Source organism: Melanotaenia boesemani, chromosome 15, assembly GCF_017639745.1.
Source record: "Melanotaenia boesemani isolate fMelBoe1 chromosome 15, fMelBoe1.pri, whole genome shotgun sequence".
Classification (NCBI taxonomy): Eukaryota; Metazoa; Chordata; class Actinopteri; order Atheriniformes; family Melanotaeniidae; genus Melanotaenia; species Melanotaenia boesemani.
This window is the reverse complement of record NC_055696.1, coordinates 15390494-15414744: the sequence shown is the minus strand read 5'-3', so window position 1 is coordinate 15414744 and position 24251 is coordinate 15390494. Positions and strand designations below refer to the sequence as shown.

The 24251-nt window shown below is 37.3% G+C and overlaps 1 protein-coding gene across 1 annotated transcript in view; it reads left to right on the top strand.

The window, feature by feature from the left end:
• LOC121654443 (rho GTPase-activating protein 26-like) overlaps positions 1-24251 on the top strand; it is an 87446-nt gene that overhangs the window by 34391 nt on the left and 28804 nt on the right. The window contains exons 3-13 of the mRNA XM_042008587.1: positions 10504-10599; positions 13128-13189; positions 13443-13514; positions 17364-17465; positions 17584-17694; positions 18168-18272; positions 19043-19172; positions 19578-19678; positions 21067-21161; positions 23082-23160; positions 24114-24150. Coding sequence (XP_041864521.1) covers positions 10504-10599; positions 13128-13189; positions 13443-13514; positions 17364-17465; positions 17584-17694; positions 18168-18272; positions 19043-19172; positions 19578-19678; positions 21067-21161; positions 23082-23160; positions 24114-24150 — 990 coding nt within the window. The remainder of the gene's footprint in view (positions 1-10503; positions 10600-13127; positions 13190-13442; positions 13515-17363; positions 17466-17583; positions 17695-18167; positions 18273-19042; positions 19173-19577; positions 19679-21066; positions 21162-23081; positions 23161-24113; positions 24151-24251) is intronic.

The following is a 24251-nucleotide window of genomic DNA, read 5'->3' as shown; positions in this document are numbered from 1 at the left end:
GTCCCTCATCAAATGTGAGATCGACAGGGAGGGAAAACAGTACACCTCTCTGAACAGTGTCTGGGAGGCTGTGGTTGCTGCTGCACACAATGTTGAACGTGAACAGATCAAGACACTGACAGAATCTATGGATGGCAGGCTTTTGAGTGTCCTCGCAAAGAAAGGTGGTTATATTGGTCACTGATTTGTTTTTGTTTTGTTTTTGAATGCCAGAAATGTATATTTGTATATTTTGAGTTGTTATATTGGTTTCCCTGGTGAAAATAAATAAGTGAAATGGGTATATATTTGGTTTTTGTTAAGTTGCCTAATAATTATGCACAGTAATAGTCACCTGCACACACAGATATCCTCCTAAGATACTAAAACTAAAAAAGCCCCACTCCAACTTTCAAAAATATTCAGCTTTGATATTTATGAGTCTTTTGTGTTCATTGCGAACATAGTTGTTGTTCAATAATAAAATTAATCCTCAAAAATACAACTTGTCTAATAATTCTGCACACCCTGTTTCTAACAACGGCCTCACCAGGGCAATAGCCTGTCTGCACTGTGCAGTATATCAGTAAAGTCAAATAAAATATTAATCTTAAAGGCACATTGTGTAACATTTTCTATGGTTTACTGGCCAAAATCGATGTCTGCATGTATATATGTGTTATCATTGGTGTATTATGACCTCCGCTAATGATCTGACACAGTTTCATGAGTGAAGAATTGTAGATTTGTTCGTACATATGATGGGGTAAGCTGGTAGGGAAGCTCTATAGCGGTCTGCCATCATGAAACTACAGCCTCAGCAAGGGGCAAATAGGACTTATGCGAGCCAGTGCACAGTGACTGAGACGTGGAGGAGAAAATTAAGGAGAGAGGCTTACTACCCCGGCAAGTTGGAAAGTCTGTCAAATTGTTATTCATAAAAATGCGGGACCATGCATATACTGCAGCAGCACAGGAGTAGTTTTCACCATCGCCAAGAAAGCGAAAAGGCGCACTTAAAAGGCAGCATGACCAGACGATACACAAAGGAGGATCAACATTGGGCTATCCTTCCCCAGGTGGAAGGAGCACAAGAAGGAGAGAGATTTTAAAAGGGATGCTGAAGCTGCCAGCTTTCTCCTTGAGAAGTAAGTCAATGGCACTGCTAACATTAGCCTAAAAGCTAACTTTTTTCATTTGGTCTTGTTACACAATGTTCATCGTCTTCGTTACCATTACCTACAGTATACAGTTATACTGTAGGTAGTTTCTGTTAAAATACACCAGTCTCATTGGTACAGAAGTTTATGTCTTTCAGTCATGTTAAAGCCAAACTAAAAGTAGGTGGGAAGGCTTTATAAGCTGGTTTTTACTGTGACAAAAAGCCAGTGAGTGTCAAGGCCAGTTTCCCAATCGAGATCTGTTCCCCCTGTGAGAACCATTCTTCCTTCTAAACACAGAGGAGGATATCTGACAGTTTGATGGGATGCAGTTTGCAATCTTTATGAAATCAAGAACCTCTTCACCTGAGTCAACACTCCATTAACTTTCAGATGGCATGCTTTCATCTGTGGTGTCGAGGCTTTTGGAGACACGACTGCCAGCATTGTTGCAATACGTGTTTGAGAAAGTGAGGCACTAGAATGCACTAAACGTCAGAAAGCGAAACACGATTCCAAAGTTAGATGAAAGTAATTCCTACACAATGTCCCTTCAAGACATAATTCTTATTTAGCTTGAGAATGTGTGCCTGCATGTCTTTTTTCTATATGTTTCCTGTGCATGGATGTTAATGTAAAGAGCCACAACCTGGCAGTTGTTTTGTACATCTTGGCAGCATTTTGGCTGCTACTTTTGCTGATGACAAATTTACTGCTCAGGCAGCCAATTCAGCCCCTGGAAGGTGAAGAGATAAAATGCAACTCTGAGCCATTTTCCCTCTCGTTCTCCCCATCTCTCTGCCAACCTCTGACACTGTCTCTCACTGTCTGAAGTGACCTTGTTTTTGTTCCATCTAGCTAAAACTTATTCATTCTTGCATTTGATTATTTTTTTTTTATAACCAAACATAAAAGTAAAATTTTTTCCTTATGCACTGTTAGAATGTACACTCTAATAATATATATATATATATATATATATATATATATGTATATATATATATATATATATATATATATATATATATATATATATATGTGTGTGTGTGTGTGTGCATTTATGGTTTTTTTTAAACCCACTTGAAATTAAAAGTGACTACGATGGCTTAGTTGTTATCCAGTGTCATTATTAATCCACTTTTAACCTCTAAATATTAACCCATTTTACACATCCCAGTGGGACTATATGACAAGGTATATATAGCCATAACCTCCATAGAGGTGATGGATTTAATATTACTGGACAGCTGTGAGCATTTTTTTCCCTTTTTTTCCAGCTGTGTTGCTGGATGGTATTACAGGAAACTGATAGCTCTAAAATGTTAGTATGTAACAGGATCTGCTTAATGGTCAATATATGCTCAACTGTTGGCAAGAGTAGAACGATGAGCCATTATAAGTGTGCATCAGTGAGCACTCATACAGTTAGCCTCCCATAATGCTGACATGGCATAATGAACAGACAAAAGGTGGTCTCTGACCCTTTGCTTTCCTTTAACCTGCACTCGCCATGGCATCAGGAAAAAAAATCTCCACTTCCTAGCTTTTTCAATCTTGCACACTTTCCTTGCTTTTTGTGGCTTGTTGTTGCCATGATATTAATGTTTCCTCTTCATCAAATGTCAGACTGACCTTTCGGAAAAACCTGCCCATGCACTAAAGTTTATATTCAACATTTGATGACGTGCACTTTTTTCTTTTAAAATTTGAGATGACACTTGGCAGATGTAATGCCAAAACCAAGTATTGTCTTTCTGTTACATTATGTCTTTTCAGTTACATTGTCTTTGCCCCTTGCTTTCAAAATGTTGTTTCTGTCACTTTAGATAATTGAACCTACTTACATGCATACCTAAACCCAAACATAATAACTTTAACTCAACCTAACTTTAACTTTATTCTAAGTATTCACCCAAACAGCAATGAGTAATGGTATTGGAGACAGACTTTTTGTCCCCAAATGGGAGACATGGCCTGGCAGTGTTACTGTATAAACAGATTTATGTCCCCACAACACCAATAATACAAGTTATTCAAAGTCTTAGAGCTTGCCATGCAAGAAAACAAGCATAGTTAGCCAAGGGAGTTTTGTTGGCTGTCAGATGTGGAGGGATTTGGCAGAAGTCTTACCATATTAATATTTTGTCACCCTTCAGTTTTAGTCTCTGTTAAAATGGAAAATAGGACATTTTTCTAAAAACTATTTGATGTAAAACTCAAAAATGTATTTTCACAACATCAGTGGTCAGAAAACCTGATCCAATCTTATATTGTTAAGCAGTTTATTTCAACAGTGAATGTTTTTGTGTGTGTTTATGAATTGTAGATTAGATTTCTTGAATGTCACAAATAAGTTTAAAAACTAAAGGATCTGTTCAGGCTATTCTGTAGATCCACACATTTATCATTTTTGCAGGATTTGCTGATATGAGGTAAACCGAATCAGAATGTTTATAAATTGAATGAAATGGTGTGAACTTGACAATTCTTTACAATATAATTGTGTCTGTGGATTCCAGTCTTTGCTTGGCTGCTGGATCACATAAAGAATAAGATGAGGAGACTGAAATCTGTCTTTGTTTCTGCAATGAATAGTGCGCATGTGTGCATGGTGTGTGTATGTGCGCTTGTCCCACTTGGTAAATAGGGTTTCTATTCACATGCGTATGGAACAAAGTGCTGCAGAGTTCAAGCTACTGCTGGATATCCTGTTGATATCACACAGGCCCATTCTTTTGAGTGTGTATGTGTGTGTTTGAGTTAACACACATAGACACTGTTGTGCTGCTGCATGGTTGTGGTTAATTACAGATGCCTTTTGTGTAGCTTACAGTGCTATGTTTGAGTGTTTCCCTGTGCCCCCCCCCCCCCCCCCCCCCTCCTTTTCATTTTTTTTTTACTTTTACTAAAAAGGCACATTCCAGCAGTAGACTGGTCACAGTTTTGTCAAATGTCATTATTAGACACTGTAGTGAACATGTGACGACACTGGTTAGGGTTGACATGATTCCTCTCATCACTTTTCTTGCTATGATAGGTAAGACTTCTTTAAAACAATTTCTTTTTTGAGGTTCTGCAGCTTTTAGTGACAAGTCATCAACCATTAGGTTTCAGAAAGCTTTTGTTTCTTAAAACACAAATTCTAAACCAAAAAATTAAAGCTTAAAAATTTTCCCCACAGACTAAGAGCACATTCCCACTGGTTTGTACTCTGTTGCGGACCAAAGAAGTAAACTTGAAAACTGCAGGTCTTGGTTTGCTTGCAAAGGAATTCTGGTGCAGTTCGCTTGCAGTGTGAAAGCAAATGGACCATCAAGTGAACCAAACGAGGAAGTGACATAACTCGCTGCCTCTCCTGTTGCCTCATACTAGCCGTATTCTGGTAAAAACAACATAACACCAAAGTTAAAACAGAAACCAAAAAAAAAAGAAAAAATTTCGTGTTGCTCTGTTGTTTACTTGCACAAACAGTTTTCATTCTTTGCCAGTCAGTGAGCTGGATTTTCTTCTTCTTTCTTGTTGGTTAGTGGTTGTTTTGGGGAATATCGCCCCCTTGTGAGCAGTTCTTAAAATTGTGTGACGTTGTCCAAGCGGTTTGGTTACAGTGTGAAAGCAAATAAAAAAAAACAAAAAAAACAAACAAAGGTGGAAATTTTTTCAGACAAGTACTTTTTCAGCATGCAGTGCCTTTTCTAATTTTTATCTGGTTTGTTTAAAAAATAAGATGAAATGCGGGGAACACTGTGCAAGGAGATCAATTCTCTATATATCTGTACTGCCCATCAAAACACAAGAAGGTACTATGGCAACAGTAAACTTTTAAAACCGCTTAAAAGTAAGACAGGGAAGTTGAAACAATGTAACTATGTTTGTGTATGTGATTTACTTGCATTTTGAGCCCTTCTTGCACAGTAGCAGCATAATATTGTCAGTACTGACTTCTACTGTTCAGAATGAAGACTGGAGCCAGTCCAACTTGAGTCAAGCACCAGGATGAACTGTTCTAACACTGCTGATGACACAGTTGTTTTGACAATGAGTGATGCATTAATTATAATCGTGGAAGTAATGGGATTAAGCAACTGAAGTGATGTAAACTTATGAGATGCTTTGTCCTCTTGTGCTTGTACATTGTAGGGTCTCAAACTTCTATGTTTATGCCCTGTGAATACATGGTATTTTTTATTTGTGGGACTTGGTTGGTGTCATGAGCAGAGAAGGAACTGAAAGACAGAAGTATGACAGGAATCTGGTATTGTAAGTGTGAGAGAAGATGGGAAGAGGACAGTAAGGCCAGTGTCAGTAGGGTCATCTATTTTTAGATTTCTCTGCTATCCTTCCAGCATTCATCAGAGGCACACATACACACACAAAATAATACTAAATCACAGTGACAAAAGAGCATCATCTATGCATGCTTCTTCAGATACACCCCCACAACGCTACATTTTTGTTTTAGCTGCAAATCCGATGACATATTCAAAATATTTCACATTCATTTGTTGATTGTTATCATATAAACAAAAGGCATACACAGCAATGCAAATGATGGAATGCTGCAGAGACAACAAAACAAGTAATTCAATTCTTTTTATTTCTTTGTCCATTTTTTAAAAACTCCCAACACTTAGTCAGTAAGAAATAAAAAGAAACAAAATCTATAAAAATGAAATATCTTAATCTGAACTTTCACTGGATAGTGTGGGATGATTTACAACTTAAACGCAAACAGCTATAAATGTTGTAACCCAGGTGTCAGTTTGCTATGTGACCCTTTGACAGCAGCCCTAACCCTTTCTTCTTTTGGTGTATATTGGGTTTGTTCATCATTACCATTGGGTAACAATCTTTTTAACTTGAACTTGTGAACTATTCCATTTAAGCAGATACCACAGATGGTAAGGCATTGCTGCTTGCTACATTTGCAAGCAGACCTTTTCTTACGTGACAGCCTCTCTGGACATTGTGCTTTTTCTACGTTTCATTGTAAGTCATTTGTATTGACAAGACACTATAAAATATTTTTGGCTTATGATTAGGCCTGTCGCGATAAGCAATAAGTCAATTAATTGAACGATAAGAAAATAAGAGCACAATAAGTTTGCCGGCCGCGATAATTTTTATTAGTCCCCCCTTTACCATAGACTGTGTATGACAATAGGTTTCACTATGGAGTATTTCGACTAAACGCTCTGGTTTCTTGCGGAGTGATCTCTCTGGTGTCATACTTGACAGCAGCATGTTGCAGCACGAGCCGGTAAGCCGCATTTGTTTTGCAGGGCTGCCAACACGCAATGGCCGTGAGACTTGCGTATTTAAGTGGCTTCTCACGCTCTTGCGCTAAACCTCCGATTCTCATGCTGAAATATGTAAATAAGTCGAATGGAGAAATAATAGATGCAAGCACCTCCTCTTTTATCATTTCGCTGCTCCCCACATGTAAGCAGAACACACACATTCTAGCTTACGACGTCAGTACAAAGCCCCACTTCCTGGTCTACCGTAATAACCCCTGTAATCCGCAGGCACATTACGCAAATAGAGTCAGCCTATATACTAGCGTATTTGACAAAATACACATTAAGAGCAATGCCGGCTAATCGAGAGGTTTGGGAGGATTCCCAGTGGGCCGCATTACTTTTGGGCCGGCGTCCCGGCGTATGTGAAAAGGCGCTTTTATTTATTTAGTTTATTGATCTTTGAAAATGTGTACTTGCATTATTATGGCATATGTCATTATATTAGTTGAGAATGGTCTCAAAATGACACATTAGCGCTTTGCGCAATATTATCGTTTATCCCGATAATTTCTGAGAAAATTTATCGTACAGCTAAATTTGTTATCGTGACAGGCCTACTTATGATGTGGTTTTGATTCAAACATGGTTTGAGTGAGCTAAGTGTGAGCTAGTGAGCTAGTGTGTATATGGGTGTGCACACGGATCTAAAATATGTGAGCATTTGTTTCCAAAGGTGTCAGTACTGCCAATATTTACCTAAATATTATTTAATTTAATATTGAACATATTGTACAATGTATGTATAAAATGCAGCGAGTCACAATGGAATTATATAAACCATAACTTTAATACTGTGCCATGTTAAAATAAAAATAATTTAAAAAGACTCCCAGGAGAGTTGCTGGTTGCTGGATGCTGGTCTTAAAGAGGACTTTTTATGACAGTGCAAATTTAAAAACACATTGTAAAATGTTTATCTATAGCAGTGATCCCCAAACTTTTTCTGAAGGGCCCTCTTTTCATCAACAACAATAATAATGAACCACGGATCGTATGTGATGTCGAACAGTGGATCACAACAGAAGTAATTACTTTCCTATAGAACTGCTAACTAAACACATCACTGTTGCGCATTTGTCATGAATTTCTGGTTTTAAATAGTGTTTTTAAAAATGAAATGAGTGACTTTAAAATAAAAAGGTGTTTCTTTTTTAGTAACGATACTTGCGTGAATCATCTCGGTGGTGTGCAAGCTAAATCGGTACAAAGTCATAACTTGTATGTATGTTGTATCTATAAATTTAGGTTTGTGCTGGGCCTTCGACTACTGATGAAACATTGGCAGCTGCATTAAAAAAAATTCTTCTCTTTTCTTACTCTTTGGTATGTGGTTAGTTTAGATGTTTATGAGGACAGCACAGAGATTATTTCTGGAGAGGAGAAAAGAAATTAGACATGCGTTCCTCTTCATAAGTGCTGAGAGGAACTGTCGGTAGCAGGAAGGAGAATAGGTAACATACAGAAAAGATGGAAGGGAAGACCAAGAATAAGAAAGCAATAAGAGTGAGGGTGAGTGTGTGGAAAGAGAGTTTCGTGTTGAACAGTGGACACACAGCGTGACTTCACTGCTGCCAGGGCTGGCTTTGATTCCCTCAGAGGCCACCCGTGCTGAAAACAGTGCATCTTATGTGTGTTTTAAACAGAACAAATAAAAGATAAGCAAAAAATGCCAGACAGAAAACAGGTATCAAAAGCTGCTGCACTGCAAGAGCTGTTGGCATTGCAGCCTCCTATGGCAATATGTATGTTTCAAAAAGACTGCATTTAAGCTTGAAACGATAGCATTTGATCATTAAAATGTTATATTGCGCCTTTAAAAAAATATGCAAAATATTTCTTAAATGCTAAATATTTATTGTGGACTGATCATTGAAGCATCCATCTGTCCATTCATTTTCTATATCTACTTAATCCAAGCAAGGTCTGCAGGGGAGATGGAACCTATCTCAGCTGCTTTCAGACCAGAGGCATGGTACACCCTGAATAGGTAACTATGCCATTATAGGGCCAACACAGAGAAAGAACAACCACTCATGCTCAAACCCGCTCCTAGGCAGAGTTTCGAAACACCAATTAATATAACGTTTTTGGATTGTGAGAGAAAACCTTAGTACCCACGGAGAACTTATGGATACATGTGGAGAACATGCAAACTCCACATAGAAAGGCTTGAACCAGGAACTTTTTTGCTGAGAAGCAACAGTGCTAACACACCACCACAAAACCCTTATTTGGAAACATGTGGGTTACAACGTCAGTGCCACTTTTTAGGTATTTGCTTTAATACACGCAAAAATTTGAATATTTTCTAGAGCAATCCATGTGATTTACATAAGACTGAATATTTTTTATTGCTTTTCAGCATAATTAAAGCTCCTTTATGTAGAAGGTGACATAACTAATGACTTAATATAAGCACCGTGTCAAAACATACTAAAATTTTAAGGGAGGATAATAAGAAGGACATATGATCCTATATATAACTTGCTAATTATAAGCTAGTCCTTCCCAAAAGACTATAGTCAGATTTATTGTCTGTTTTATTCTAATTGAAGCTGTAATATCTAACCAGACATCGTATTGAAGCAGATCTGAAATTAGTAAATTACTGTAAATTCAGGAAAATAGTATTTTTGATTGAACAGAGTATTAAAAGACTGATTGTTTTTCTTCATCAGACACTGAATGACAGTGTAAAACCTCAGCTTATCCAATACAGTTGAGTGTGGTCTCATTTTGGTTGTACTTTTGACAATAAAGAGCCACTCTGACTCGCCGCTCATTGACATCCTACAATGCTTTCTGAGCCGGGGACAAGAGGGAAAGTGATGTATGTGAGTGCCAGCAGCATGTGTGTTTTTCTGGCAGCACATACAGGAGCAGCAAGGCCTGGGTTTAATTTCTCTAACTGGCAAGCTGCTCAGATCCTCCATGGTGGAACTGTGGTATTTACATGAACATGGCCAATTACTCTCTGTCTGTCTTCTCTCTCTACCCTCACTGTCCTTTCACTGACTCCTGCCTCTCTTGATCTGTCCCCTCCCTTTTGTCAATTTCTTTGCAGCCTTGTTTGGTTTTCATTGGAATTTCTATCTATATTTTAGAAAATGCTACCTGAATGGACACTGTACTTGGATTTATATCTTTGTGTAGATTCTGTCCTCCTGCCTTTTGAAAAGTGGGACTACCCTCTGGGTTTGACCACATCATACTGTTATTCTTTGGAGGCATTTCTCTGTTCTTTGACCATGGAAGATGACGAACAGATAATAACCCCAAAGAACTGATATATTATGATCATTATTGTAAACTTACTTAAACTCTGATTCATTTTGTCAGGATAGCATGCAAGAAGCTGGCTGATGTGATTTGCCTCACCACATGTGGTTCCACAGAAATGTATGAGTAGTTTGTCTTTTCTTGTACCTTTCTCTTTATTCTTCCCCTCTTTCACTGTGATCCCGTACATGTGGCTGACCTCAGCCAGCCCAGCAACAAGAAATGTTGCAGAAAATGCTACACCGCTATGGGTTTTAATGTAAAGGAAGCCAAAGTTGACGAGCATATTAGTCTCCCAGGAACTCTTAGCGTCTCATGTATTATTTGAAAGGCATCCAAACATCCAAGGCTCTTCACGGCCTCACTCCGCTAATGTGACTTAAGTTTAATGGAACTTTTTTTCTTTTTTCCTTTTTGCACTTTTCAGCAGAAACACACTTGTGTGGATACACAAGAGCTGTCAGCTGCCATTAATAACGCCACAGGGGACCCACTTAATGTATCCGCCTTTCACTCACTCTTAGTAACTGCATAAGAAAGTGTAAGCTGGACAGAGTGTTATTCTTGTATATGGGTCTATTACACATTTTTGCATCAGGTAACCAAAGTTTAAAGCTAGCATGTGACACCTTCTGTGAGTCCTTAGAGCTGGAAGTTGAATTATTATATGTTTTTGGATCATTATAAAAAGAAAATGCCATTTCTTTAGAGTCCTTTCTGGTAAGGTAGAATAAAAACATCAGTAAGCCTGACAGCTTATTTTTCTTATCTCTCTATTCTCTCAGGTCTGTCAACAGCCAAGAGAAAGTTTGCTGACTCTCTCAATGATTTCAAATTCCAGTGTATTGGAGACGCTGAGACGGACGATGAGATATGCATAGGTGAGTGTGCTGATATGAAATCCTTTGTACCAGAATAGAAACATCTTTAAATAGACTCCAGACAATACTGTACCATCTAAAGCTGCTGAAATAGAACAGTTGTTTCAGCATTTCTTTTAAGGCCAGCTTGTTTTTCAGTTTTACAAATGATGTCCCTGTTCTAAATGTCTTTTTTTTTTATTATCTTTTTTTATCAATATCTTTCCGTTCCCTGACTTTTTTTTTTTTTTTGCATATTAAGAGATATATAACTAGTAACATTAAAATCCTTTACAGCATTGAGTTTATGCTTAGTTGGCTGCAGATAGTAAGAACATGTGCTGTTTTATTATCTTTGATGTTAAAGGGGTATTTATTTATTTATTTAAACATATTACTTGATTTCTGATTTGGAATTTTTACTATATTTTATTATAATAGATGTCATGGTTTTGAGATTACAAAAATCCAACGCAAGGCCTCAGAGTCATGTTTGGAGAAAATGGTCAATGTACAACTTCATTTGGTAGATGTTTAAACCAGATTAGCCTGAAATAGGAAGTCTCAGTTCTCCGTAATGCCTCAAAAACCAGATTAGAACAGTTTCTTCACATCAGTGAACAGTGTAGCCTGTCAGGCTAATATTAGCAAGCTGCAGGTGGCCATTATTAATGTCTGCTGTCAAAATCTCAACTCCACTTATAGCTGAATTATAAAAAATGTGGTGACCGTATCCCATTCATCCATATGGCCCATGTAGCCACAGGCATGTGTCATGAAAGGGGACTGAATAGAGGAAAAGATTTGATGCAATTTGTTGGTTTCCTTAGCTAGGTAACTTTTAAAAATGAATTGGCATTATAGAAATACTGTTTATAATGAAGTGAACTAATATAGACTGCAATTGGATTACCTTGAAGTGAAATGCACTTGCACTCAAATTCACTTTGTATCCTTAAGACCAACTTTGTTCAAGAGCATACACAGTAAATACACATATTCCAAACATGCTTCCATATTGTTACAACCACATAAAACTACAGACCTGGTGAAGTACGCTTAATATGTCTGAATTTGGGAAGTAAATCTTGCATTTGATGGCAGAAGTTGGTACTCATTTAAAATTTAAACAACAGAAGAGATCTGATAGGCAAGCCTGAGCATGCTTTTAATTATGAACAATCTCAAAAGAATTTTCCAGAGTACCACAAAGTGTTTGGATCACCATTATCTTCAAATCCTGTTGTGTTAGCATTTTTGAGTTTGGAGAAAAGATAATCTATTTAGATTATTTAGTATGTGATGCGGCACAGTTTCAGTCAGTTTGAAGCTTTTGTATATTGAGACCAGCATTCAGTCAATTTAGGGTACCGCTTCTGCCAAAGTGTGCAAAACTCTTCTCCATTGCTCTTTACCTTCATCTGCCTGAGGTCTTTTTTAGAATATTAAAACAACGAAGCTCTTTTTCTCATGGCATCAGGAGCATCTGTTGTGCAAATCACAAGATCAAGAGTTCTATTTACAGTCGCGGTTTCCACTCAGTCAAAAAAAAAAGGACAATGAAATAATCGTTGACATGGCATGCATTTCCTTATTTTCTGCAATAACAACCTCTCCTGAAAGAGATGTTTCAAAGGAACCAACCCTGACATATTAAACTGTGGAAGACTGTGTAATATTAGGCTGAGTTTGTTTAAAAATAAATATATATAACCATTGATTTCATGTAGTCATCTGGACTGTTCCTGTCCAAACATCCTGCTGTGTGAGAGGGTGTGCAGTCACCACACCCTCTGGAGCTGCTGTCTGTCCATTATTCACTGTTCTGACCCACCCACCACTCTTGTTTAACTATACCCAGCTATCTTTCCTGAACAGCTTGACGCACAGCTGGGCTGCGCCACATCACTGTTGTTTTAAGGCGATTCATAATCAGGTCAAAACTGATGTTCTCTATGATGCAGTCATTAACTCCTATCAATTGTGATTGATTTGATTCGTTGATTTAACAGTTCTTCTTTCACAGTCAGATCAAACTTGTTTGACTTAAAAAAAATCCTATAACTTTATGTTGAGGACAATCAAAGCTGAAGTTGATATAAAAATGAGTTTTCACATCATCAAGCATATTGCATGTGTCCATAAAGCAAACTGTGTCAGAGGAACAAAAGTATGTGTGTTTGTGTGTGTGTGCCTGAAATGTTGGTCAGGCAGAGGCAACTGAAGTGGAAACTCTGACCCAAACATTGTAGCTGTGCTTTACTTGCCAGCAAACAGGGAAACAAGCTCTGAGCAGTGAAAACATCATAGAAACAGATTGTGGTTTTGCTTCCAGTGAAATACTCTGCTGTGTCATGAGTTTAGAGAAAATCCTAAGACGTCCAGGAGAGGAAGCGAAGCACCTTAATCCTTAACACGTCAAGCCAACTTTATTCTGTTGGCCTGTACTGGTGTGTTGAATGTCATGATTATTTAAAATAACAAGTCTTCTTCTCGGTCTTCTTCATTGTCTCTTCATCTGTTTTCCTCCTCTTCACCAACATCCTCAGCCAAGTCACTTCAGGAGTTTGCAGCCGTCCTACAAAATCTTGAGGATGAAAGAACACGGATGGTGAGTGAATTAAAAAACTATTCTGGATATGATATTGGATGTTACTAATTAAAGATCCTGGGATTGTCAGCTTATTCACAGCTTTTGCCCCCTGTAAGAATCATGTCTCTCTGACCTTGTTCAACCTCTAAAATGTTTTTAGTTTTAGTTTGCCAGCTGGTAAATGTGGAAACCCCTGATTAAAATTCTGTATGTACATGAACTAGTCTTTGAGAATAAGTTTGAGTGTGTTTGTGTGTGTGCTCCTCTGTAGATCGATAATGCCAATGATGTGTTGATCATGCCTTTGGAGCGGTTTAGGAAAGAGCAGATCAGTGCAGCAAAGGTAAGACCAGCGACAGCGTCCAGCACAGGACTGATGATAGAAATGGTTTTGTTCTTGCACGTGCTGCAGATGAGTATTGATTCATGTTTTCTGGCAGTGAAACATAAATCAATAAAGCAATTTAGTGTTCATATAGCTGTTTGAGAGGCCTGGCCACAACACATAAAATGTACAGTTTAACAGATGAACACAGGCTTTACATGTGATTTGTAAAATTTTACTCTATACATGTTGTGAAAATTAGCCATATACTTAATAGCTGGCATATTCTAATGTAATATTCTTTTAAGAAATTTGGTCACAACCAGTAGTTGTGGGAAAAAAAACAAGGAGATTAGTGCTTTGTAATGCAGGAACACATTTGTTTTTAATGTAAACTCTTAACTTAATAATTGTACAAAGACATTACATAACAGAAAACGAGTATAGCAGAGTGTAAATGACCCTTTAGAGTGCATTGTCTATTTTCGTTTATTAATCATCATCAGTGAGCATTAAATATTAAAAAATCCATTCAAAGCATGCTAAGAACTAAAGGTTATGGTGTACATGTACAAATAACCCATTAACTCCATGTCAGACTCTGGGTCTCCCTCCTCCTCCACATTAGTATTAGTGAAGGTCTGAACATCAATAAATGACCTAAATTGGAGATTAAAGGGATTTATAATAGTGCCATAAATCACTTATCCCTGCATCCCACCCTGGGGAGTCCCATAGGCCAGCAGGGCCCCCTCTTACTGATGGTGGAGGGACACAGAAGGATTGAAAATAAAGAAAGCTGCATGGTCAACAGGACAATTGGTTTTTTTATGTTTTTTTTTTTTACATTTTTGCATCTCTCAAACAGATTCGAAAACATTCAATATTCAGTTCAATATAACTCTTAGTAATCTCTTTCCATGTGTGCTAAATATACTACTTTATAAGTACTTATCTCCTTCCATTAGCCATCGGCACAGATGAGTATCCCAGCGGTTTCCCTGATGCATTCATTGTTAAACATTGTATTAGCACACAGTTTACAAATCCATCCCCTTGTTGCAGGTCATTGTCTGATCTCGGCACAGTGACCAGATTAAGAAGCGGATGCATAATCAGTGCAGTTAGGTCACCATGAGTGATGTGCTAATCCTAGTTTAGCCCTCACAGAACTGATAAAATCTTCCCCTGGCACAGTTTCACCTTCTTCTAAAGCTCCAGAGCTGACAGGTCTGTAACACAGGAGGTGTTTCTTCACAATTACAGTTCAAGGATAAATAATATGATTTAAATGTGTAGGGTAACATGTTAAAGAGTTTTAAGTAAAAATCAAGTACAGGCTCTAATCTATTTTAATGAGGAATTTCCGCTAATAAAATTAAGTAGTTCCCAGAGGTAACATTGCACAGCCAGTTGCAGCTAATTCATCATGCTTTGTAAACACATGCTAAAGAAAATTATGTGGGTAACATAAAACCCATGTTTTTCATTAAACAGTTCTTAAACAAAGATGGAATAATTTCTGACTAAAGACATTGAAAAGTTTAGCTCTTCTCTTTTTAAATGTTAATTTCAGTTGCAGTGTAACTACTGCAGGTGATCTGGGATCCCACTTTCATTAGTGTTTTATTCCCATGCCAGACAGCAGATGCTTCTACAATAAAGGATATATTTCTGATACAGAAAATAGCAAACAAAGTACCAATGAGGAGGTAAATGTTTACCAGGAGTTAAGGATTGGTGCTGTGTGGTTTGGCTTTATGTATGAATTCTGTGGGGGTGGTTGTGAGCTTGGCATGGCAGTGCTGAGCAGAGTTAAACTTTTAGTCAGTCTGGTGTCAGGGTCTGATCCTGTATCAAAACATTTCAATGCTTTGAAAAGGAAAAGGACAATAAATTCTCAGCAACTGTATCATACTGATAAGATATTGCCACCTGCTGGCTGATGAGAGAAATACATTTTTAACTCAAAGATTTAGGGGAAAAAATAGAACTCATTGATAGATTGATTGAAACCTCAGAATCTTATGCCATCTTTTAACTGAGTTACAGATGTACGTTTTGTCAAGAATTGTGCCATGAAATCTTTAAGGATGAACTTCAGACATGATCCCCACAGAGAACAAGAAAAAATTAAAGAGAGACTTTAAACAGATGCCTTGTTGTTTAGAGGAGCATTCATCATTTCTAATGTCTTCTGCAGCTGCTGTGTATTCTTTCTCTGGCTCAGAGGCCTGGGCATGCTGTTGAAAGTTGCTTGGCAATGAACACCACAGCATTAGAGAAGCTAAGATAAAAATTAAATATAATCAGTAAGCAGAGGGTTGGCTGACTGGTTCATAGACTTAAAACTATTTTACTTAATTTGGAAATATTGGACAACAACAAAAGCTTTTGGATACTGAGTTTTAGGGCATTACTATTTTTTCTAGTTTTCAGATAATCTCAAAGGTGTTATAAATATATTTGTCTGTGAATCACATATTGAATAAATTCATTAAACATCATCACAATGAATCAGCAATATCTACTGGGGATACACTTTATGTTAATGGTCAAAGCAAAGGAGTGCAAATGCTAAAATCAGCATTTATCAGCATAATATTCACAACAGAAGCATGAAATAGTCATTTTTTTCATACTTTTACTGTTGTTCTCTCTGGTGCCCCAGCCTGGTTGTACCATTGGTTTAGGATACAGAAGTGACACAACAAGCTGGGGCGGATGTGCAGTTATAGCACCTCAGAGGCTCTCTGACGAGAGGGAAACCCAGGCTTCCCGCGCTTCCTCTGTTTATGTGCTCACTTCACTCCGTTTGTTTCCCTTCATGTTTCCCTATACATACAGAAAAGTAATTACTTTTATTGAAAAAGAAAATTCTATTATTTTAGTTTTTCAGTTTTATGATTCATTCAACTTTCCTTCTGTTGCAAAACAGAATTTTTTTCAGCGGCTCTACATTTATTTATTTATTTTTTCAAGATTTTACATTATTAATAATAGAACAAGCTTTCAAAATGTGCCACATTAAAGTGGTGACTTGTGTTTTCCTTCAGGTCTTTGTTTTTCTTTTCTTGTGTAAATCTGGTGACCCTGTGTGAAAACTCTACATGAAGTAGTAGTAGAATAAAGTAATGCATCAAAACAGTTGGTACTTTTTTGTTTTGCTTTGGTGCTTTCACTACATTTTGCCATTAACACTTGTGTGCATTCAGCTGAGTAGGCAGGATTTAAAATGTTGTATTTTCCCTTCCAGAACTATGTACTGAGATTCATAACTCTGTTGCATGAATTAAGGTTAAATGATCATAAATTGTTTAGAAGAGACACAAATTTTCTTCTTTTTTTTTTTTTGTTTTGTGCATACCCTGCTCATCACCCATCCACATGTGTCTCTGTCATGTTAATAATCTCACTTCTGAAACAGTCAGTTGTTCTTGCTGCAGACCCCAGAGGATTAATCTAACATTGGGTCCTTTTGAAAGATGGAAAATATTAAGTACAGGCTTAAAAACACATAATGCTACATTCTAAATCTTTTCTCGCTTCGTTCTAAAACCAGATTTCTGTCAATGATCTATTTTTTTATATTCAAAATTTTTATTAGCTAGATTAAGAACAAATTCCAATTTCTCTTACCCTTTCTCTTTTGAGGAAGAGGGTTAAAGTGGCTAAAATTAGAGGGTAAAGAGGCTTCAATAAATAAAACGCCACATTAATTTGATAAAAAATGACATTCCATGTTGAATTTATTAGCCTAAAAAAACACTCTAGAAGATGATTAAGTTACCTGTCTGGAAGCTTGATTATTTTTCTGCTTTTTTCCCTCTCATCTTAAAGTTTACTATTTTGTTTTGGATTTGGCAGGAAGCTAAGAAAAAATATGACAAAGAGACAGAAAAATATTGTGCAGTACTGGAGAAGCACCTCAGCCTTTCAGCAAAGAAGAAGGAGTCTCATCTGCATGAGGTAGGTCGCTGTGTCCCCCTGTGGGAGGGTATCCAGGTGAATTTGAATGATTAAATTTCTCATACTTTTCTCCAAATAGTAGTCTTTTAGATTTATTGTTTTTTTTCCCCCGTTGCAGGCAGACAACCAGGTTGACAATGTGAGGCAGCATTTCTACGAGGTTTCCCTGGAGTACGTCTTCAAAGTGCAGGAGGTCCAAGAGAGGAAGATGTTTGACTTTGTGGAGCCCGTATGACCCATTTCTTATCCTTTTATGTTCTATGTCTGTTTTTTAACTCCTCTTTTCCCTGAACTGGCTAAGCACACATGCTCTGTTGCTCGGTCTCCATTACATTCACTCACTGTGACATATCCATGCACACCAGGTGCTCAGTATAACTACCGTCCTCCATTTCTGGCAAACAGCTCTTTGATTTTGCCCAAGGGCACCTCAGTGATGGATTCTAAGAAAACATGGCGACATTTCTCCCCAACATTTTACCCAGCTTCTTAGCACAAGCAAAATATTTGACCTGATTTATGGTTTTTGCAAAATGTAGTTTTCTTTTTTTTTCACTTTTGGTCACAGTTTTTAGGCTTTTCCTCCCACTCCTGTATTCCCCTCCTCCACTTGTCTTTTTCTCACTTGTTTGTACCATCTTTTTCTTTTCTTCTCTCTGTATGTTGTTTTCTTCATCCTCTTTTCTTTTTGTTTTCTTTCAGCTGTTGGCGTTTCTTCAAGGCCTGTTCACCTACTATCACCATGGCTACGAGTTGGCAAAGGACTTTAACCACTTTAAGACCGATCTTACCATCAGTATACAGAATGTAAGGTCTCAAACACACATACTGTTCTTCTGTCTAAAAAGAGTTGGCAGCATTCAACACTAATAATATTTAAGACTTCTCCAGGTTTGTTGAGAAGTTTAAAGGGATTTTAGCTTATTTTTCATAGACAGAATAGAAGGAAAAATTCATGAGGATCTCCAGATCAAACAATACATCTTAACCATAAATGTCAACAACCTGCATGCAGAGATACATTTAGTTATATGTTACTAGTTGTTGGGAGAGAATTTGTTCCCAAAGTGACAATCAAATTCTACATATAAAAAAGTTCTACATATAAATCAGTTTCTGGAAAGTTTCTTATAGCAAAACATCAAGAGTCAAGTCAGAGCTTTATTCAGATTTATTCCCATCTGGTCACATATTCTCTGTTTTGTCAAGCTGTAAAAAACAAACAAAAAACAAAATGGCCAGTTATTTCACTTACATGCCTCTTATGATGGTTTAAGACAGTTTTCATATCTATACATTACTCAAGATAGTAAGTCAGTGGCTCCAGAGCAGCGCTGTCTCCTTCCTTTCTCGTAATTTAGGGCAAAGCTGAAAATTAGCAACTGTCTTGAAACTATTTGAGCAAATTGAGAATTTACAGCAAAAGTAAAAAAGTATATAAACAAAAACAGAAATGATGAAAACTAACTTATATACTTATATAGTGACTAAATGTAATTTACTCATTTCTGTATGTATAATTTCTATAAGCTGAACAGAATCAGAAGGTCTTTGGTGCTCTGTGCTTGTGTTAACAGACAAGGAACCGTTTTGAGAGCACGCGGTCTGAGGTGGAGTCTCTGATGAAGAAGATGAAGGAGAATCCTCATGAACACAAGAGTGTCAGTCACCACACCATGGAGGGCTACCTGTTTGTTCTGGAGAAGCGTACGTATTAGCCCTCCTCTGTCTGTGTGTGTAAACATGTTACATCTTACAATGTAGATGCAAAAAACTTACTGCAATATAAATGAGCGTGTGTGTGTGTGGGTGTGTATAGAACCTGGTAGCGTATGTGCACACAGAGGCTCACTAAGCTTCAGAGCAGCAGAATAAACAAACCTTAATGAACCAAAGGCTGACGTGACAGCAGCTCTGTCAACGTGTGATTACCATGGCAACGCATCTAGCTCTGAACAAGGATTGACTCCTTTTTTTTTATGTTCTTTTAACCCTATCTGCCTCTGACTGTTTTCCTCTGACCATTTGACATTTTCCCTGTACTCCTCTGTCCTTGTGCCTTTTCTATTTTTAAACCTTTGCTCTTTTCATTTCCCCATTTTTTTCTGGCAGGCTCGTTTGTATCTACTTGGGTGAAATACTACTGCACATACCACCGTGAGCCCAAGAAAGTCACCATGGTCCTGTTTGATCCTAAATCTGGGGGAAAGATAGTGAGTATCTCTGCCCATTTAAATATACAGATAACAAGTTCACCAATTATCCAGGACATACACCTCTCCATGTGTCCACTGCATTTCTTCATCCATATATTGGTAAAAAGCAAAACATTATTCTTGCATAAAACTAGGAAAGCCTACATAGTGAAGAACACTGAAATGTTTTACAGGCTGAGAAGCACTGATGCTCCCATTTATAGATTCACAACTCTGGTCTGAGTGTCACTTGATCCTATCATGTCTCATTTGCAGTTCATCCACTGGGTCCCTCTCTAGCTAACACATTCTCCTTGCTCTTAGCGACAACGGTCTCACTGTGTGTTGTTTGAAATATTTCCAGTACATGAGGGAAAGTACAGTCAAGTGAAAGGAAATCCTGTTTAGCTATTTTAAATCATCCCCAGCAAATGCTGTTTTTGGTGCTACTACTACTGCTTCACACCAGAATGGTCATACAGTCAGATACTGGTTTGACAAGTGAGTTTCAACCCTTTCTTCCAAAACATCACCTTTGACATGAGTTAGCAGTAAGGCACTAATTATTTTCCTGAAGTGCACACTTATTTCTTTCTTCCCACAGTATTGTATGTGGTGAATAATTTAAAGGTTATAAAAGTTGCAGCCTGTTTTCTTTAAACAGTTACAATGCATTTTGTATTACTTAAATAAAGCTGCAAACACTTTACATCACAGAGCAACTCTGAACTCTAATATAGGAAAATTAAAGAAGAATAAAACATGTAATAAAATATTTTACCGTAACATTGGCTAATTTTGTAGAATGTAAATAAAATTCAGAATGTGATTATGAGCAAGTAAGTTCAACTCAATACAAAACTAAACACAGTTCAACTTTATATATGTAGCACTTTACACAGAGTGCCATACGCAGAAAAAATATAAAATATCAATAAACTCTTTGAGTTATCTGTACAAATCTACCCTTAGGATACTCTTGTAAATGTCAACATTAAAATTACTGATGATATGGCACTTAAATTATATAGTCTTATTAAATCTCCATTTTTTTAAATTAATTAATTTTTTTTCGTGTCTGCTTGCTTCTCTTTTGCACATGAAACTAACAATCTGAGCTTCTCATTGGAAGCATTGATAGTTTAGTTTTTTATCCACATTTTTTTTCTTTGCAGGCATTTTTATCATTGCCTATGTCAAAATGCAAGTGTTCATCTAAAATTTTCTAAATATCTATATCTTGTCCTTTTTGGACTAAGGGAAAACTAAAATACAAAAGCACTGGCTATTCTGAAACATGAAACCAGAGTCATTCAAGGTCTAATACAAAAGGTTTTAAATTCCTCCTCATCCAGTTTTAATGCTTTAGTGGAATTTCCAGTCTTATTGTTACACTGTTTTGTCAGGGTGAGGAGGAGAGCTTCATCCTCAAATCGTGCACCAGGAGGAAGACGGACTCAATAGAAAAGAGATTCTGTTTCGATGTGGAGGCTGTGGACAGGTGAGTCAGTGAGTGATTTAACTAGTGTGCCAAAATCTGAACTCCCTACATAATCTTCTTACCACACACACCTGAAACGACTATCATTTCACCAAAAGATTTATATCATATTAATACATTAGGTGAAAGGAAATTCTTGTCCCTTAGTGATTTGGGAAGATTATGCTGGGTGTAATTACAGCTCAGAGACACATGAGGGCGCTGCTCAGTCAATCTGAATATCATAATGGGACTGTGATGATGTATTCCTTTAACTTCCTCCATATCTTTAATGCCCTTATCAGTTTGTTGTTATTTATATAACTGAAGTGTGTCTTTATATGGGTGTAAGGTATTATGTTGTTGCTAATGATGTATCAAGAGATGAAATTTGTGCAGGTGTTATACAGACTGGAATAAATGCATTTACATATTTAGCATTTTGTTGTCCATAGGCTAATTTCACATGGGAACATGTAGTGGGTTACCCAACTGTTGGTCCTTATTTAGGTTCTTTGGTACCACAAAACTGGGCTTGATTACTCAGCACAGCTATTAAATGACAGTATTTTTTCATTCCCAAAAGGATTTCTGACTGTATCCTTGCTCTATCATTCTTATTTCGTCACTGCAGCTTAGAATACCACAAGGAGTCTCAGTGGAAATAATTTTAAATAAGATCTAAATCCTCTGTTGTCTTTTGTGGGAAGATTAATCTGTATACTTCACTGATTAAAATTATTGATGTTTCAGTCAGACAAGCCTTTTGGCATTTGTTTTAGCAGCAGAAACAATCTTGGGATTACTTTGTTCATGTGCTTCACATGCACAGAACACTATTATCTAACATAGAAATTTAACATAAGACTATAAAGGTTCTTGCACCGTTTTATATGACTGTCCTCACGTTAGTATTTTCAGGGAGCTCCTTTATCCCCTAATTTAAGTTTGTCATGTAAAAACATGTTTACTTTTTTACATTTCATGTGGTGGATTCCCATTATTAGTTTATCCGCAGGTATCAGATTAAATACTTTATCGATGATATTGAGAATCTTGCTTTTAATTAACACCCAACCTCTTCTATGTGTACACACAATGAACCGAGCAGGTAAACCAAACTAACCAGCTCTGTGGTAGCAGTTATCTTAGATCGCATGTCAGACTCAGTGACGCCAGACAATTTTAAAGAGACAGACAAAGTCATTTTTTTTCAAGAGTATGGGCCTTCCAGAATGTAGTCATGCTCTGGGACCCGGGTACATCTGGATAAACGAGGTTCTGTGCTGGGATGAGTTGGTTTGGAGTTGATGGTAAGATGAATGTGCTGATAGCTGAGACAGCCCGACTGTTTTAGGATTGATAAGAAAGTTGTAGATTCAGATGGACGTGGCCAATGAGGCAGTGTGTTAGTGACTGAGGTGTAAGTACACACACTGATTCCTGCATCTGTCAGAATGATTTGTTTAAGCTGCGAAGTCTAATAAATTTTGGTTAGTTGATGAATTTTCAATTCACATTCATCATCTTCTTTTGATCCTTTTATGGTAAAAATTGCATCTGAGTTGATCGTCTGATTTACTGTAGAGTGGTATTAGTCATACTTCTGGCATCCACAATTGAATATGATTTGCTGTTGAAAAAAGTTTGAGGTTTGCATGCAGATGTCTTTTGAAACAGTTGGCAACAAGTCTTTTTAGTGTCAACTGAATTTATTTTTAAGAAAATTTCTGTAACATTTAAATGATGTACATTTTTGCAGGTATTTTAATATATATATATATATATGTGTGTGTGTGTGTGTGTGTGTGTGTGTTTATTTGGCTGGTACTGTGAAATTTGCTAATCTAACAGCATTTAACTGACAGTTTGCCACTAACATTAATGTCTGATAAGCTAAGGTGCCTTTGTGTGTGTGTGTGTTTTTGTTTGTGCGTGAAGGTCGGGTGTGATCACCATGCAGGCTCTTTCAGAAGAGGATCGCAGGTTGTGGATGGAGGCTATGGATGGGAGAGAACCGGTAAGTTACCATGGTTACCAGTTTGCGCTTACATGACATAGACAGCCAGGAGCAGAGACAGATGATGAGAGGCAGGAACATTGTGTCCACAAAGCAAAACAAGAGCAACACTTAACTTAAGATTTTGTTTTCAGGCTCAACTTTGCTAGCTTTACTTCAGCACACTATTTTGAATAAATCACTTAAGATCAAGCAGTTTGTGGTGAATATGTCTTTACTTTAAAGAGTGTGTTTTAATGCTGGGTTCAACGCCCTTTATTACAACTGTTCAAGTCCCAACACTTCCCTCGTGTCTGCATTCAAATGGGCAAAGGTAATCGACATCCATAAAGTCCACACAAGCCTGAACAAGCATTTGCTGAGCTCAGTGGGCCTGTTGTAAAATAAGAAATGCCCTTTCTTAGCTCTTACCTGTCTTTGATGTCAAGACTTCTTTGTTCTGAGGCTGTTGCTGCACCCTGTCAGCCAGCAGAGTCACCACATGTTCAGCTCTGTGTCACATCCTCTCAGGCAAATTGATCCAAGATCAAACACATTTCATTGTTCTTTTTGATGAGGAAGAACTTTTAAATGTTCACTTTAACACATTATGGAAATGCTAACATAATTGCTTTTAAACCCATTTATTACTTAATGGTGCATTTAAATTGAATGCATATAAAATTATATAAATATAAATCTCTTTCTTATGGAAATAATGATACAGAGTTCTAGTCACATTAGATTTAAAAGGTCAAAGCACTCATGTGCTGCAAGTCTCAGTGGGTTAAAAATCAAGCTTAAATGTGCCGGCAGATCTCTAACCAAACAACATTTACCATGATAATGCATAAATCTGCAGCTGACTGAAAAAGTTCACGATGAAGGTTCCGCAGTATCAGGATGAATCTCAGTCACGATGATGGTAAATCATTTGCATTAGTGGATGTTTTGCTTTCTTCTTTATTTCTTAGGTGTACAATCTCAACAAAGACAACCAGGCTGAGGGCAGTAAGTAGCTTTAACTTACATTCATTAACTCTTTAATTAAAGTTGCTTCTTTCACCTTCAGCACTGGTAGTTTTACCTTGATACTGTGAGTGTGACATTTG